The following is an 18,748-nucleotide window of genomic DNA, read 5'->3' on the forward strand; positions in this document are numbered from 1 at the left end:
GGTCGTATAGAAAACAGGAGGTTTTTTAGAGGTATCTTCCGATTCCAAAGCATACGAGCGGTTGGGGACAAATATCGAAATTCTAGGAGCCGAAGTAGAACCTGGAAAGTTCTAATACCTAGGGGCAATCATTGTTTATCAAATCTCATACAATACAAATTATGTTGGTATGATATTCTAAAATTAAGTTTTAATCCTAAAACGATTGATACAATTTCATATCATCATCTAATGATGAAATAATCAAAATTCTGAAATGAAAATATACACAAATAAACAAACAAACAAACATGCCCCAAGATCAACCAACCATTTTTATTTGATAGACAAATGGGTCATATGACTACACTTTCTACTAATTAAAGCTGGGAACTTTGTTGAACATGAGAGCAAAAGATAATAACTAAAACATGGTACAGAACACGACACGAAACTTGACATGAAAAAATATCTAACATAAACAAATATAATACGTATGTGTCAATTTATATAACAAGTTATTAACATATCAATATTTGCATTACGCATATAAAACTTTAAACATGATTATAACACATGGAAATACATGAGCACAACACAAGTCCAAGTGCAACTTCTGATGCACCATATATTTGTACCCATTACTGCAGATTTATATTTCAAATACTAACATAAATCTGCTTAGACATAAATGCAAAATGACTACAGCAAGAAATATATTCCGAATTTGAGAGGGAGGGGATGGTAGCTACTAATTGGGTAATTAAAACAAAAATTCATATAAATCACCATGTAATGTAATGTAACCTCATCAACATCAGGATGACAATAAAATTTGACTATATCATCAATAGTTGAATGAAAGACCCTACTAGCCCTGATGTTAATCTATACAAAACCATCTTTCAACTATTGGGGGAAACAATCTTTGGAAAGAACCCAAACCACCCATCTAAATCTACCACTTTTCTTTTTTGAATCTAATAACTTCCCACTCACCCCCCCCCCCCACAATTCACGTATCCTCCTAAAAACTGGGCATTCCTCTTTGCACTATTATATGCTATTTGCTCCTTCAATGCCATTCATCGTCACCCAATCGTATTAACTGAACCGAACCCAAAGCCACCTTATTGGGAAAGAAAATGAATTTGGAGGCATAAGGGCATAAGTACCTAAAAAAACCAAAACTAGCTTCATGCTCTTCCGTTTGTCCAATTTCCTCAATTTTCAAGAATATCTACTTGTTACATCATTTCTTCCCTCAAAAACACCACTTTCTCCTACAAAAACACATTTTATCCTGAAACTCTTCCTTTTATATCACATCTCAAGATTTTCTTAACAAACCAAAACTTCTCAAACTTTCTTTGATATCAATTTTGCATGTTTATACGGTATAAACAGCATTGGTGTAAGCTGCAATGTGACTATGAACATCTTACCACCAAAAGCAATCAGATGCCAAACCCTCGTTAAGAAGTTCAAGGCTATCTGGTGTATCAAATGTCGTAACAAGATTCAACCATTTTTTTAATTTACAGCTTCAAAGAATAGAACCTGAGGTTGCAGGTGCCCCCGCTCACACATTGTAATGACATCAGCCCAGCTACCAATTACCTGGACATCAAATATCAGATTGTAACACCACAAACAACAGGATACACTGGATGACATCATAAAATAGCACAATATTACCTTGACAATTTTGTCATCGTACATAATCCATCTTTCATGATCATGACTATAGGCAAAACAGTGATAGTGTTGCCCGTAATAGCAAACCTGACAATTTCAGAAGATATATGAAAAACGCAACAAAATCAAACCTTACAAACAATGTTCAAAGTTCACCTCTTTCTGCATATTAAATTTGTACTAAAAGTAAAACTCAAATAGATTGGGGGGGGGGGGGAAGAATACACAAACATACCACTGAGACAAGATTATGCTTGTTTTTCGGATCAAGACCACGATAAAGGACACTAATATCTATTTCAGTGTTTAAGGCAGCAAGTGTTGCTGCTATGTCATCAGCACTTTCACAGGTATTCTGCCATCCAAGAACTGCAAGAAAAAAAATGACAATGGTTTTATAAGTATAAATCACTGAGTATGAGTGGCTAAGTATAAATCCACTTAAGACCTCTAAAAACAACCTGTCGCGAAAACACGTGGTGAATTTGAGAGAATGTGGTGGATATAGTTGAGCTTCCCACAGCCACCAGCCTCTGCATCACATGCTAACTGATGGTTCATCTCCACAAGATTTAAAACCTCATCAAAGGAACTTTCTGCACACATAACCTGAAAGAAACCAAAACTTGTTACGAAGAACCAAGAAAAATAAACTTGTTCAGGAATTTGTGAACTAAATTATTTTCTAAAGGATGATACCTTCATTGTTCGCAGTGCACTGGCATTTATATTATGAAAGAAAGTGGTGTATTTCAAATGTCTGGACTCCAGACCACAACTGTAGCAGTTCATTCGCTCAAAGATATCCATCCCGAAAAGGGAATGCACTATACAAGCATTGTTTGCACAATCCCAGGAGCCAGTGCAGTGGCTGTCCCCCGAGTCAGCATCACAATCGCTCGAACCAGAAGTAAAAGAGCGATGAAGGCAATCAAATATTACAGCCAATACTTCAGAAGCATCATTCATCTGAGCCTGTAATTGCTACTATTCATGTCAAAACTTTCCAACATAGGATCCATCTAAAATCATAACTATTGGTAAGAGATATATAACAATTAAGTAGCTTCACTTTTTGTCCAACTCATTTCCCTTTTTCTGTGTGAGTTTCAAGAATATCCTCAATCAGAAAGCCAAGTTGTAAGATAAAAAACTGAACCTACCTCTTGGAAAAAGTTACTATCTGGATACAAGTTGCTAAGAGCTATTCTAAGTGATGTAGGGGCAACAGGTTCTTTCCGTGCATCAGTAGATGCAATGTTCAGGGCAATGAAAATTTCATATAGTGAACAGACAACACATGGCTCTCCCACATGAACATGATCTGATGTCGATCTCCGCAAGAATTCATCACGAAACCGTCTCAAGTGCCATAAAGACTGATGTTATACAAAAGGCAGAAAGCAATTTAGCAAGAGAAGATTATATATAAAGCGAAGTTCAGAACAGTATGGCAAAAAAGACCATTTCACTCGTACGGGAAAAAACAAACCTGTATTATAACATTCAGAAAACAATTATATTCACCAACTTCATTCTGGAGGCCAGTACCAAACACATCAGTTTCATTCAAACCTTCATTGGAGACATCATTTGGTGAGACAATATGGTTGTTTACTTGCAAAGGTACTCTTTGTGCTTGGTAAGTGTCTGAAAAATAAGATAAATACAAGGTTATAAAGCTGCTGAACTAGCCAAGATATTCAATGAAACTGAAAACTAGGAACTTGACACCAAGTAACAGTTTGCCAGTTTCCCAGCCAAGCTGCAATAAATAAAGAAGAATGTTATAGAACTGAATAGAAACTACAGAAATTAATATGCAACAAAATTGCAACATTAGGCAAAACTAATACAAGTCCAATTCATATAAATGGAACTTATTTCAACATGTACTGAAGCATCAATGTGAAAATATATGTGCCACTACACGATCGACTACCAAAAACACATTTATATATTACTCACAAGGGTTGAGCCAAAACAACCTAGTTAAATACTGATGCATAACTAAACAGAACTCATCGTAAAAAGTTATAGTGCATTAGACAATCAGATAGAGGACTCCAATACTTAACCCTTCTAACAAATACCCAGCAAAAAGAACTCTCACCCAAGTGAGTCACAACATAAACTGCAGAAAAGCAATACATAATGATGCAAAATGTTCCTTAAATAGATAAAACCAAAACCTCTTTTTGCCGCTAAAAAATTCATAGGTGAAATCATTTTAAGCTTGTTCATAAGATGCTACTGAAAAGATGGTTTCCCAAGAAAAATCATCAGATATACACTACAATAGTTCTTTTATGTTCAAGAAGTAAAACTGAATTGTTTCAAGACACCCAATGCCAAACATAATGCTAGAAAGTGTAGCATAACCATAAGAAGCATGTATAAGTAAACCCAGTAAGAACATTACCAAGGCTTTGGCGAACTGCCTTCTTAAGGTCAGCTTGGAACCTTTCTTCATCATCTTCCTGAGCTTGCAGTTGTCCTAAAGTCTTTGTATTGCCTTCTCCAGATACGGAAACAACTGGTTTCACAAAGTACCAATGTCAATTTAGTTCCTATAATATGACAAAATCTGAAAAACAACCTACCATAACAAGGACATAATGCTATTGAAAGACCTGATAATGATATCCAATAAAATTTTCATGAGCATTAATTAAGACAAGAATCAAAGTGTCATGTTATTGAAAGATATAATTCCACTGCACACATAAACACATTAAATAACATGAGCAGATCAACATCGAGACAAATATCATGAAAATCCAGTTCTTCTTCCATTTTGAAGACACCCATGTGGCAGTAAAATAGGAGGAAGTCAATTAATCTCTCCTTTTCCTGTCACTATAAATGATGTGAGAAAAGAAGCACAACTGACCACCGCGACAGTTTAAATCTAAACCATCTTTCAATTATCATAGAACCATTTGTCTAATACATCCCAAGTCCTAACAAGTAAAATATAACATCATTCTTCTAGCGCAACAAGCACAAAGTAAATTTAATTTTCTAGTACTTGGAACTGCGTAAACATCAGCATAGAGTTAAGCAATGTAAAATATAACATTCTAGCACAACAAAACACAAAGTAAATTTTACCGCTATCCGTGGGGACACCATCAACATATCTAACTTGCTCTTCTACATGGACATGAGAACTTCCAACTTGAATACTTTCCTTTTCAGAAGACACTACTGGAGACTTTCCATCAAGAAATTTGTTGGAACTCTTATGTCGTCTACCCTTTCTTCCTGTCCGTCTTTCACTAGGCAAAAGACCATCCTCTGAGACTGAACCATTAGATAGTCCTGCATAATATGAAAAGATGAGATCTCCCAGGTTTGATGGTGATAATTAGCCTATTCACAAACTTTACTACATTGCCAACCTTGTTTAAATTTATTATGAGTTACTGGCACAACTGAACCATTGGCATTGCTCACTGGTATGCTATTCCAATTGTTTACAACCCCGTTCCTTCGTGCCAAATGTTCCTGAAAAGAAAGTTTATACGGTTTTCTAAATATCTCATATTCTCATTATGGTTCCTCTAAAAAGAAAAGCATAAAGCACATCTCAACATAATAGCACTGACCAACTTCCATCTCATAATGTTAAAGGAAGAGTGTTTACCTTAATATCTAGATCACCTACTTCCAAGTAAGCATCATGCAAACCATCTCGTGCATTCTTTGCATATGCTTGATTGGTTTTTTTATTTTGCTCAGCAAGATGCTTCTGTTTAGCCACATTCTCAATCCGTCTTTGATACTCCAAAGTCTCTTCAAGCTTTCTTTCCTCTGCTTCAAGCTCAATTTTTCGTCTCAATTCCTCTTCTTGTTGTTTCAAGTCATCACTATTCACAGAAACAACTTCAGAACCTAGATGATCACCATCAGAAGCAACTGCCAAAGAACTGCAAGAAAACACACATGAAAATGCAAATTAGTAGTAGACTACGCCAAATAGTATTAATAACAGTTATGTGAAGGCAGAAAACTTCAAAATCATAAACAAGAATCTCTAAATTCAAACAGGAGGAAAACATACACTTGCTCAGCAGTCTCATCAGTAAGTATATGCAGCTCGTTTCCACCAGAAACCTGAAACAGTAAGAAAACATTAGACCCGCACAATAGAATATTACCTTAGGTCCAGATGAACTATTAGAAAGAAAAAAAGGAAAAACAAGTAACCTTTGAGTCCTTGGATTTTCGGAACTCCTTGTTCTTTTTCTTATCCTTGCTTTTATCCTGTGAATGTCTGGAATTATCATTTCCCCCTCGAATACCCTTCTTAGAGTCGCGCGCAAGCTCTGCTAAAAAAGCTTCTCTTGCAGCATCAGACTTCTCAGTGGCATCTTTCTCGGCCAGATCCTCCAAGTGTACCTAATATAAAAATAATTAATAAAACATATAAAGTAAAAGCAATATCAGGATATATACATTTTGTCTAGAAGAAACAGAACATCAAATGAAAACTTTAACCGGTTTATTACATACCCTCAAGTATGATTTCACTAAAGGCAACAACACTGATTGATAATCATGCGCTGACACAGGCTCAAGTTTGACTTCCAACTGCTGCATCCCAGTAACATTTCGCATAATTCGTGCATCAATTTTGCTAAGCTGCACAAAAAATGGAACAGTTAAGAATGGCAATTTAAGAATCAATTCTTTATATTGAAAGTTGACCATAAAGTAAAAGACCGACCTCAACTGATAATTGTTCCTTCTGCCTCTGAATGGCAACCTCTATGCAGGTGTCCACTTGATGCAGATAATCCTTAGCTCCCCAGTCATCATCTTCACCAGATTCCAAGTCACATAACTGAGAAGTCAAACCAGCATAAGTATCCCCGTAGCCAAATTGATTGACATTCAGTGCTTCTGCTTCTTTTAAAATATTTGATATAGCATCCAACTCAAATCTGCCGCTGAGGAACATAACATCACTTTCATTCTCAACAAGTTCTTCTCTTCGCTTCCTAAGGACAGATTCATAGCTTCTATGAACAAATTCAGTGGAAGTCTCTCTCTTCTTACCTTCTTCAAGACAGAGATCCTCCACAGCCTGCAGTGCTTCCTCATAGCTTATATGATCACATTTTCTCTCACAGAGGCTCTGTAGGTGATAAAATTCTTTCTCCAGCATCTGAAGTATTTCAAGTCCTTGCTGCGTTTTCTCTTCTTTCATGCGCATCCATGATGCCAATTGATCCCCACTTGAGGGGCCTGCAAATATCCAGGACAGCAGAGCATCAGCATCCTGTAAAACCCCATTTCCATTGCTACCATTAGCATTGCCTTGAGTAGCATCTTCTATTGCTGCATCAGGCAATAAATGTTCATCCAGGAGTAGACAGGAAGCATCTGCACTAAGAATAATCTTCTCTTTAACCTCAAGAACCTCAGCAGCACCATTCACATCATCCATAGTAGCAGTCTTCTCAGAATATCTAGCCAGACCACAAGAATGAGATATATCCTGCAATAATTTGAGGATTTTTCTAAGTTGTGTAGCTCCTAAAAAACGAATGCACATGGGACTCTGATCTACACCGTAATTCAGAAGCTGAGAACCAGAAACCATACTCTGCAACTCATCCATTGTGAACTGTGTCACCTTGTTAAGATGGCCAGCAGCAAGGTAGTTATGTCTAATAAGCAGTTCAAAAGTAGCACGGATTCTTTCAAGCAGCCTGGCACGCTCAGCATCATCCACTGTCAGCCAACTATTCATAAGGGGATATGCTACAGAACCCTGGTTTCCATCACATTCTTTGCATTCAATGTTATGAACATTGTCACAATCATTGCCCTTAAAACTACCACAATTGTAGGGATCCCTAAATTTTTCCTTACCACTCACATCTTTAAGGCAATTATCACTATCTTCATTATGGTTCCGTGAGTAAAAATCATGAGAAAACTCCGGCTCACCAAATTTAGGCTGGTTGCCAATCATTTTAACTGCAGCAGAAATATCCAGGGGATCCCAAGAACAGTTAAGGAGCATCTCTATCCACTCTTTATCAACACTTTGTGGCAGAACAGTCTGCATTTTTGGGATGAGGTTCCCCATATGTTCCTGTTCAACATGCTGCATGTGAGACTCTGAATCCGCAAACTTCTCACTACATCTACAACAAACCCAAAACTTAAAAGTCTTATTAACCTCCGCAAATGCTAAAGCCTCTGATAAGACCTCACTCGCTAACCCATCTTTCAACAAACCAAAATATGCTTTGAGATCACTAACCCTAATCTTAAGCAAATCTTTCTTCGAATCAACACTCATTGAATTCCAAAACGATCGAACCCAATCTCCCCTTTCAGCTGTAGAACTATTCTTCCTCCTCCTATCTGCTCCTCCCCTTTGTCCACCTCCGGAAGTAAAATCCAGTCCGTTCCTCTCTCCCTCGCCCTGCAACACTGGAGAAGAAGAGGCTGCGTCAGATTTCTGCTGCTGCAACAATCTAGCAGCAGCAACTCTAACCTCAATCTCTTTCCTTCTTTCTTCTGGCGTCTTTGTAGCTTTCTTAATCTCGTTAGGTCTTCTCGCTTGTACTAACCTAACCTCCATAGGATCCTCGGGTAGTCTCCTAAGCGGAATGACCCTATACTTCTCTTCTCCACTCCCTAAATTCTTCATCCAATTAGAAATTGAAGCGATATTCGATTTCTGTATCAATGACTTCAGCTCACTCTGCACGTGCAAAATTCTTGCCTCCGCGGTTGATATTTTCTGTTGACTCTCTTCTTGCAAGCTTTCTTTGGCGGGATCTACCGGATTCTCAATGGCCAATGCGCGTTCACATTCTTGAATCACCACTTCATACTCTTTCGCATCGTTGGCTAATTCGTACAGTAAATTAGCATAAAAATGAGCAAATTCGATCGAGTTCGGAGACAATTCCACAGCTTTTTTGGCCGAATCGATAGCGTTCTTCAAATGCCGCTGCTTGGCGTTAGAGTCATCGATGATGGATGCCACTTTCACGCAGACCGTGCCTTGAACGCGGTGGATTAGCGCCGCATGAACCGAGTTCTCATGACGAGTACACGAATCTTTCATCAACCGAAGCGCTTTGGTATGATTGCCACGTCGGAGTGCCGTTAGGGCTCGTTCACACTCCCCCTTAACCGCCGCATAGGACGACGGCGAGGAAGAGGGAGAACCATAATCGGATTCAAGTGGAAGCGCCAATACATCGATCTTCGCATTATTGGGAGTCAGCTCGGGCGCCTGTTTTGATCTTGGAGCAACGTTTTTCTTCCTGTGCCCCATCTACTCTAATCTCAATAACATTAACATGCATAAATCTCTGTTTTTCAGCAAATTAATTGGAGATTTGAAGAGAATGATGGAGCAGAAATGGGAAGAAGATCGGCCGAAATCCAATCGTCGATCAGACTCTGATGACAGACTAAAGGCAAAAATAGAATCGCTTCGTCTGCTGCTTCTTGTTGCTTTGGTGCGTGTGAAATAAATAATAGAGGCTGAGGCTTTTTTTCTCTTTTTTTTTTTTTGGTTTTTTGAGAAATTTAATTTGGATCTAAAAGTTAGATGTACTTATATAGCTGGGGGTATTTACGACGTGTATTTGTGTTTGATTGTTGCTTTTCCTTATTATTATTATTATTATTATTATTATTATTTATAACTATGTTTCGAATCGAGGCTATTCGTAGAATAGGTGAATATCAATTATTATTTATATTTTTTTAAATAAATAATTGGTCATCAAATATGTTTCATTTGTATTAGCACAGATAAAATTTTTGATCTCGTGATTAAAGGATGATGTTGACAACCATCACATTACATCTCATTGTTAGGGTTTAATTATTTTAATTTCACAAAATCAATGTTTAAGAAAATACATTCAAATCAACAAAGTTTTGGATTCAATGATAATGTACATTGCATTCTTAATGAAAGACAACAAATTTAAACTTTAAAAACCATGTTGGAAACTACAAACTTGAACCTTGATCATAATAAATTCTTTTAGAGTACATCAATACCGATGGGTATCAAGTTTGGTAAGTTTGACTTAAGGACCTCGACATCTATGAGTGTCGAGTTTGGCTTTTCTCTATCGAAGCCAGTGTAATGATTTGACTTTTTTTCTTACGTATTTATTTTTTCTTTCTTTCTTTCTTATTATATATACAATAAACCCTCGTTATAACAGCCTTGTTTGTTTACCAAAATTTTATCTATTATAGAGAGGTGGTTGTTATACACCTATAACAACATGCTGTTACAGAGAGAAGTGTTGTAAGTCTACCATAAGTTTCATATTATGAATTCCCATCCAATGAAAAATTGAGAATTATGTTCAAAAAAGAAACAAAGTGAGAATCAAATCAACAAAATTAAAAGATGTATAACATATGCATGCATTATTGCTTTTATGCATCTTTTAGTTTACATTCTTTCACATAACTAATTATGAAGTTCATATATCTAATATGTTCAATTAGTCAACATAAGTTATCAAATTAAATTGATTAATTTATCATGAGTTGTTAATTCAAGTAATCAATTTATAATAGAATATTCAATTATGGAACTTAATAGTTTATTGAATTGATATCTTTAACTTCACTCATTTAATATTGTTAAGGCAAGGTGTGTTGTATTGAGTTAAGTGGCACTCGACAGTGCCCACTACAGTCTACTATTGAGATAGTGGAGTTAGTTGTCATATTTAAGTTGGAAATATAATGAAGCTAAATCTTTGGACGAGTTATTGTGATGATATTTTGAAGATACTATGGTACATCTATGGGAACCAATCCGTGGTTAGTGAAGATTAGATTGGATTCGAATGAATTTAAGACAACCCTTGTTTTGTAGACAATTGGTCGGGATTGTGATGTTGATTTTGAAAGGTCATTATGCTTTTATTGGTTATATTGTACTAGCTTTTTTTAAAGGAGTTATTGTGTATTCATTTAGTTTCTAAGTTAAAAAGTTGAGATTGATATATGTTAGAGAGGTTTGTCTAGGTTATATAAGAGAGCATATATGAGAGCACTTGATTTTGTTCATTGAGGAACTGTTTTGTGTAAGAGTGCAAACTGAATTGTAAACTTTTAGTGTTTATTGCCTAAATCCTCAATGAGAGAATTTAAAGGTGAGTGTTCTAGCCTTTAGGTGCAAAGGTGAGATCTCTATACTTGGAAGTGATAAAGTGTGATTCACTTGTTGTATTGTGGACTAAATATAGTGGAATTACTCATTGAGCTAGACTCCGCAGATGTAATACCCCGAAAATTACTACAGTAAGAAAGTAAAATAATATCCTTATATAGTAAAATAAGGAAATAAAGTGATAAAAAGGGTAATATTGAGTTATATCAACATTAGAAAGTATATTATGACATATTAATTCAAGAAAGGATGAAATTGCAAAAGTGAGAAAAGTTTTGTTGCCCAAGAGTAAATACGTAAAATTTGAGGGGTTAAAGTATAAATATGAAAAAGTTGAAGGACCAATAGTGTAAATATTTTAAGGGTGGAATAATCTAGAAACTAAGGAAAATGGATGAATTAGGACCAAATTGAAAATGTGAAGAATCTTGAGGGACTAAATTACAATTTTACCAAATTAAGTGATGACTCAAGGATGAAATTTCAAAAGATTATAAAGGACAAAATGGTCAAATAGAGAGAGAATTCTAGAAGGTAATGATGATGTTTGTGATATTTGTAATTAATTAATTAGATAAATCTTTTTTAATTAATATTTTATTAAGATTTTTAGTATTATTTTATTATTAAATGATTAATATAAAAGGGAGGAAAGATGATGAAAAAAAATTATCATCTTTCCATGCAACCAACATTAGAAGAGAAGTGAAGAAAGAAAGTTTTGCTTTCTTTACAATTTGGTCCTTTCACCTAAAATTCACTATTTTCACCTAGAAATCAAAAGAATTTTCATAGTTTCTAAGAGAGAAAAAAAATAAGGAGACAATGGGGAGATAGAATGTCAAGTTAGATTCAAGAAATAGAAGCTAGAGGAGAGAGAAAATCAAGTTAAAGATTGAAATCAATAGCACAAGGTAAGAACATCAAGATTTCAATATATTTTTAAGTTTGTTATTGTTGAAAAAGCATGGAAATGATGTTATAGTAGAGTTTTCTTAAATAAAGTCTTATGTTTTTGATATATTAGTGAAGGAAAATAAGTGAAAATGATGGGAAATATTATAGAGAAAGGGAATTAGGGAGTTATAAACTTAGTAATCAGCATCTTGCACTAAAACAGTTTTGGACAGCAGCAGTAGGTTAACTTTGAAAATTCACCATAAATTGTGGAAATCGAATTAGAGGATGAAAAAAAAGATGGAATTAAATCTTATTAAGTCTAGTTTCTCATAGAAGAAACGGTGTAAGTAATGGAATTAGATATAATAAATTTTGTGAGACAAGGTCAGAATGAATTCAGGTTCCCCTGTTCTGAATTTGGAAAATCATAAAAAATTGAATAAAAATAATTAGAGGCTTAAATTTATATGTTTAAAATCCTGAATGATTCTATTTTCAATAGAAACAAACGGAAACATCATCTAAATTCTGTACAAATAGATAATTAATTTTTAGTGAAGAGAGGTCAGAACTGTCAAATAGTGAAATAGGGGAAACTTTAAAGAATAAACTGTACTTATTGGATGAACCAAAAATTCTGAAAATCTTATGGCAAGAAGATATGTGAGTCTAGTTTCATAGGAATTTAGCAGATCTTAATTTGGAGTTCCGTAGCTCAAGATATAAATAATTTAGTGACTATGACTCAAGTGGACAACTTTGAATTAATATATAAATAAATGGTGGAATTATAGATAATGTTACATATAAGCATATTATACATTAAGGATGTGGAATGGAGAGGAGGAGGAGGAAAATAAATGATTATTCAACTAGCATGAGTTCTCATTAAAAATGACCAATTTGCATGTTTTAGGTTCAATGACTAAATTGAATAAAAGTAATATTTTAAGGTAAATTGGTAAAAATGTCAAAAAGTGACCAAATTGCATGAAATGAATTGTTTTATTATTTAAATTAATAAATTGAATGAAATATTAATTTATATCAAGATTGGGTGGAAATTCGAGGAAAATAAAAAAATACCAAAATGTCCCTAAATTTTGGTATTTCTACAATTTAGCCTGGTAAGTTCGTGTAACTTGAATTATATTATTAGATGATTGAAATATATATTGGATTGAGAAATTGATTTGAATTGTGAACATTAGAAATTGTGAAGTGAATGAAATGGAAATGAAGCTTTGAATTACATGAGTAAATATCGGGTCTCGTAGGCCCTATTTGTTATGAATATAATATTTCGAGGATATGTTGTAAAGAATTATAAAAGCACGTTAATAATCTAAAAGTTTTAATTCGGATGAAATTTTGTAACTCGGTTTAATACGTATGCAAATGTATGTCTTCTAGTAATGCCTCGTACCCTATTCCGGCGTCGAATACGAGTAAGGGGTGTTATAATGTGACATCGCCAGATTCGGTCATAACGTTTAGACCGGGTTTGGGGTGTTACAGCAGATGCAAGATATTGAACTGCATAAACAAACCTTGGTCTTCTTTGTGTTTATGTTTGCACAGTTTTTTGTAGTGCCAAGCCGTAGTGACCACTATAGTCAAACACTTCCATTAATTGTTGTGTTATTTAGTAAACATCAATTGTAGGTAGCAATAAAGGTTATTTCATTTAATAAAATATTATTAATAGACTTTTTTCATGTGAAATTTAATCATTTTATTGAAATAATATTTTAATTAAGATCATTTTTCTTTAACAAATTGTAAGTAATAGGCTTGCTTATATGAATTAACTATAATTTTACTTAAAATATTAGATAATGTAGGGGATAAACCCGATTAAACAATGAACAAAGTGAAGAAAATAAGAATCGAAAAGATTGAACACGCAAATTTTACGTGAAAAAACTCCTCTAGAGAGGATAAAAAACCACGAGCAAAGGAGATTTCACTATAATAAAATAGAGTGTAAAAGATGGAGAGAATTAAAAGAAAAACCCGAAGCCCCACAAGAAAAAAAAACCTTCGAAACAAAGAACAAAATTCTCTCAATCTAAATATTTTTTGTTGTGTAAAACCAAAAATAACTAAGGCCTATTTATAGGCAAAAATTCATAGAATATATTACTACAAAAACTCTAGTTAATCAAAGTTTAAGTGGAAAACTAGAAATAGAGTTTAATTGGGAGAAGAAAAGCCAAAATAAACTTTAGTCAAAATAAGAGACATTCTCCCACAAATCACCACCTTAACTCGTATTTGGACCAACTCCCTTGTCGAGCCCTATTACAGGCTTCACTGATTCTTCGTCGAATACTTACCAATTCCAAGCAATCCTCGAACTTTGAAACTGGAAGGCTCTTTGTCAACATGTTGGTCGGATTGTGTTTTGTGCCAAGTTTAGGAATTTGAACATTCTCTTGAACGATCACCTCTCAAAAAAAATGATAACGAATGTCTATGTGCTTCGTTCTCTCGTGATGCATTGATCTTTGGTGAGATGTATGGCATTTTGACTATCACAATATACGACAGTTGCCTCTTTAACCAAATTGCTTCTTTTACTACTTTTATAATTGCCATATATTCTGCTTCAGTAGTCGACAAAGCCATTGTAACTTGAATTGTTGCTTTCCAACTAATGGCACAATTCCCAAAACAAAAAAGTAACTTGTGAGAGACCTTCATTGATCTAGGTCTCTTGCATAATCAGAATCAACATATCCGATTAAACCCTTTTGAGTTCTTCCAAACTCTAAGCACATGTTAGACATAACCCGTAAATATTTGAAAATTCACTTAACTGCATGCTAGTGTAACTTATTGGAAACACAAAATTATATAGACTTTTTTAGCACATTTTTAGCTCTAATTCATGTAGTTTCGTAGTAATTTTTGTCGAAATTCATACTTTAATTATAAAATAATTAATTTGCACTTAAATTATTAACATATTGAATTTTAATTATTTTTATAATAAAATTTCACAAATTTGGTTTATTTTTGACAGTTTTGCACAAAAGGTGAAAATTGGCTCGACAGTCACCTCGAAAGTCTTAAACCGTTGGGGGTAATTTTATGTATCAAGTGAATCAAAAGCAAGACTAATTAATTTTCAAGTAATGGACGGTCCAAAAATATTTATTAAACATACTTAATATTTAATTTTGATCCAACATTAACTGGGTTAAAAATTAATATAAAGTTTGAAGGAGAAATGAGGTCTAGTTGTGCTAAGTAAAGAAGATTGATCCACCAAGTAAAATTGGCAGCCCAAAATCGTCCATATAGTTGACACAATCAGTTGATTTTAGCTTATTTTTACACTTGCAAAACAACCCTCGAACTTCTCCTAAATTCCATTCAACCGCTCCACTTTTCATGCATTTTACTTTTTGGCCCAAGCTAAAAATAGCAAGTTTGAATCACTCAAACTTGCTCAATGCATGGCCGACCAAGGGAGAGGGAGTGGTTGATATTTTTTTGATATTTTTAGCAACCATTCCCACCTATAAATACCCCTCTTCCTTTCCTCATTTCACACACCACAACTTTCACACATCTATCTGTCTCACTCACTTTCTTTCTTCCTTTCCCTTCTTTGTTTTCCCATTTTTCTTGTTTCATTATTCTTTTGTGTTGTTATTATTTATTTATTTAAAATGACTTAAATTTAAGTCGTGTTAGATTGATATCATTCTGTCCACTTAAATTATGATAATTGTGTTTGTGTTGTTATTAAGCCTTGGTAATTTGTTCAATTAAATAAAATCATGCCTATGTTATACTTGCATTATAATTGTAAGGTAACAAATGAATTAATTATTAATCATATTGAAATTTTAATTCATTGACACAGTATTTAATTGATGCATGTTTAATCTTCTAAGGTAGTTGAAGGCTAAATTAACGATGGTATTAAACGGTACATTAGCCTTGCATAACTTGTAAAATTATTGTGATTAAATTGTTTCAATATAGGACTATGTTGTTACTTCAATTAATCTTATACTTGCTTATGAAAATTGATTAATTTTTTGAATTAGCATTGAAAAATGTTCAAGAGATTTGTTAATTTAGTAAGTACGTATGAGCAATAGTTAGCAAATTACCTAGTTGTCGTGAAAATATCCGTAACAACATGAACATGAGTTTAGTAATTCTAAGTTAATGAATGTAATTGATCTAACACAATTATTTCATCTTGATTAAAACCATCTTTTGAAATCGTGCATTGAAATTTTTATTTTTATTTTATTTTACTTAGTTAAATTTTAGTTTTTAATCGCTTCCTTAAAATCAAAATATTTTTAATCACCAAAGTGTTTGATTTACATTTCATAAATATTTTTCTTTCACAGTCCTTGTGGGTACAATAACTCAACATTTACTTGTCACTTTATTACTTGATATGATTGTGTACACTTGCACATTTTCGTTGTTTCAAGTTTTTGGCGGCGTTGTCAGGGACTGTTTAAAAAGACACTATTTGTGAAATTGTTAATTTTGCATTTTGGTTTATTTTTCTATTTAATTCTAATCTAATCATTTTTTTGTGATTATTTTAGGTGTTTATGAGCATTGATCGAATTATCGACTTACTCCTTATAGATCCTGAAATTGAAAGGACATTTCGACAAAGAAGAAGACAAGTAGTTCAAAGAAGGATCGATGAGATGAACTTTAAAAATCAGAATCAAGGAAAAAGAACAAATCATACTCAAAATCCTATCCTTATTGTTGATGATAGAGATGGAGACTTAAGACAATATGTCGTGCCATTGTTTCACAAGCTTAATCTAGGTATTAGGAGACCCAAAATCGAGACACAATAATTCGAGCTGAAGCTAGTCATGTTCCATATGCTTCAAACAGTGGGTTAATTTAGTGGAATGCCTACTGAAGATCCTCACCTTCATCTAAGATTGTTCATGAAGGTGAGTGATTCCTTCAAGTTAGCCGAAGTAACCAAAGATACATTACGATTAAAGTTGTTCCCATATTCACTAAGGGACAGAGTTCGAGCCTGGTTGAATTTATTGCCACTAGATTCCATTATCACATGACAAGAGTTAGAAGAAAGATTCCTTATAAAGTATTTCCTACCTAGCAAGAATGCTAAGTTGTGGAATGAGATCACTACCTACCAACATATGGATGACGAGTCCTTGTATGAGGCATGAGAAAGGTTTAAAGAATTGTTACGAAAGTGCCCTCATCATGGAATCTCGCATTGTATCCCAACTAGAGACATTATACAATGGTCTCAATGCTCATGCGAGAATGGTAGTAAAACTCTTTTCAAAGTCTTATAACGAGGCTTATGAAATCATCGAAAGGATTGCCAGCAACAATTATCAATGGCCAACCAATTGAACAGCGTCAGGAAGATGAGTCGCTGGAGTACATGAAGTGGATGCTCTCACTTCACTTGCATCTCAGGTATCCTCGATACCCTCAATGCTTAAAAACTTTACTGCTAATGGGTTTAATAATTTTGCAGCTTAGCCATCGAATCAATTCGAAAATGTAGCATGTGTTTATTGTGCAGATGGGCACTTGTTCGAAGAATGTCCATCAAACCCATAATCTATTTATTACATGGGTAACCAGAACCATAACCCAAACTAAGGTAGGCAGGGACTGCAATCCAATTTTTATAACCCATCTTGGGGAAACCACCCTAATTTTTCTTGGAGTAACCAAAGGGATGGACTTAGTAACACTTATGCACAACCTAGACCGACCCAACTGTCGCGTGCAAAATGATATACGATTTGTGCAAGTATACACGTCAGTTCAAATAATAAAATGATGAGTGAGAATCATTCTCATGAGGATTGGATTGACGCACAAAAGTGGCTAGGTTATTTTAATAAAATGAGATTAATGCTATGGAAAAGTCAATGATAAATATGTAGTGGCAATTAGTGGAGTAATGATGTAAGTAATGTGTGGAATTAATGAATAACTAGAAATTCTGTGGCAAAAGTGAAAGCATAAATGTAATGGCAATAACGAGAGTGATTATCCAAATAGAATGTAAATAAAGAAAAAAACAACTAAATATATTGGGATAAAGATACTACGACAAAGAATAAGGATATAGTGATGTTGATTCGGAAGGTCGGGATTACCCAGAATTGACTACGACTGTCAATAATGCCTTGGAAAAATTGTATCTACTTTACTGCACATAAGAGATCTAAAATGGCCTGCCTCTCACGAGGACAAAACCTAAAGTTACATTGCTCGTGTCTAGAGGCTTTTTAGATATCTTGCATGGGTTCCTTTTATATGATCGTGACTCTATGTCTAGAGTCAACTACAAGTGTCGATTGAATACTTGCTCATTCCATTTAATTTTAATCCAACCAACCTAATTGTATCGAAATTAGAATCAGTTTATAGCATGTAAACAACCTTCTATGTGTAGAGATCATTGCATTTTATTTAAGAAATAAGAACAATCAAATGAAACAGCAAAGTAAATTAGATATATACAACATCTATAAAAACAATTAAATTTTCATCAAAAGTAATCCCAACCTTAAGAGATTTAGCTCATGGGCTGGGAAATACAATTCCAAACCAAAGTATTATCTGACATTGCGTTCAACTACTTCAATTCAGTCTTTCGAAAGAACACTAATGGAAATAACGGAATAATTTCAAGAAACAATTTTAGCTTGCCCAGTCCACACTTCGACAGCACAACGTCCTATGATGGCTAAGAAGGATTGCATTGGACTTCTTATCCTTTGCACAGCCGAACCCTTATTCACTTCTAAAGATCTTTCTCTCTCTTTTTCTTCGTCATTTATGAGGTCCCCTTCATCGGTTTTTATAGATAGATTAAGCTAGGGTTAACTAACAGCTCGTGATTATCTTCTCCTCTTTTAGGGGGTTTATCTGGTACAAGTTTGAATTTGAATTTGAATTTGAATTGGGACTGCTATGCGAAAAATG

At 34.3% G+C, this 18,748-nt stretch overlaps 1 protein-coding gene and 1 non-coding gene across 2 annotated transcripts; both read right to left on the reverse strand.

The window, feature by feature from the left end:
- Window positions 1-739: 739 nt before the first annotated feature.
- On the reverse strand, window positions 740-9,240 carry LOC107950099 (uncharacterized). Its single transcript, XM_016884842.2, has 15 exons — window positions 6,410-9,240; window positions 6,196-6,324; window positions 5,890-6,081; window positions 5,744-5,796; window positions 5,327-5,609; window positions 5,082-5,187; window positions 4,792-5,001; window positions 4,100-4,213; window positions 3,170-3,327; window positions 2,841-3,056; window positions 2,377-2,652; window positions 2,139-2,286; window positions 1,913-2,046; window positions 1,678-1,764; window positions 740-1,599 (listed from the first exon to the last, which is right to left on the reverse strand). Exons 1-15 carry the CDS (start codon window positions 8,984-8,986, stop codon window positions 1,513-1,515), a joined length of 4,770 nt encoding a protein of 1,589 aa, XP_016740331.2. The 5' UTR covers window positions 8,987-9,240; the 3' UTR covers window positions 740-1,512.
- A 7,659-nt stretch (window positions 9,241-16,899) lies between these two features.
- On the reverse strand, window positions 16,900-17,006 carry LOC121215750 (small nucleolar RNA R71). The gene has a single exon (XR_005911725.1). It is a non-coding gene; the product is annotated as a small nucleolar RNA R71 (small nucleolar RNA).
- Window positions 17,007-18,748: the final 1,742 nt, after the last annotated feature.

Source organism: Gossypium hirsutum, chromosome D03 (genome assembly GCF_007990345.1).
Source record: "Gossypium hirsutum isolate 1008001.06 chromosome D03, Gossypium_hirsutum_v2.1, whole genome shotgun sequence".
Classification (NCBI taxonomy): domain Eukaryota; kingdom Viridiplantae; phylum Streptophyta; class Magnoliopsida; order Malvales; family Malvaceae; genus Gossypium; species Gossypium hirsutum.

What these genes read in the sequence shown, in the direction of transcription:
- LOC107950099 (XM_016884842.2), bottom strand. Translation starts at nt 8,986, where the DNA reads ATGGGGCACAGGAAGAAAAACGTTGCTCCAAGATCAAAACAGGCGCCC. An exon ending in ATAGTAACTTTTTCCAAGAG is followed by an intron (nt 2,653 to 2,840) that starts GTAGGTTCAGTT and finishes TAGCAATTACAG; the next exon opens with GCTCAGATGAATGATGCTTC. An exon ending in AGCATAATCTTGTCTCAGTG is followed by an intron (nt 1,765 to 1,912) that starts GTATGTTTGTGT and finishes TGAAATTGTCAG; the next exon opens with GTTTGCTATTACGGGCAACA.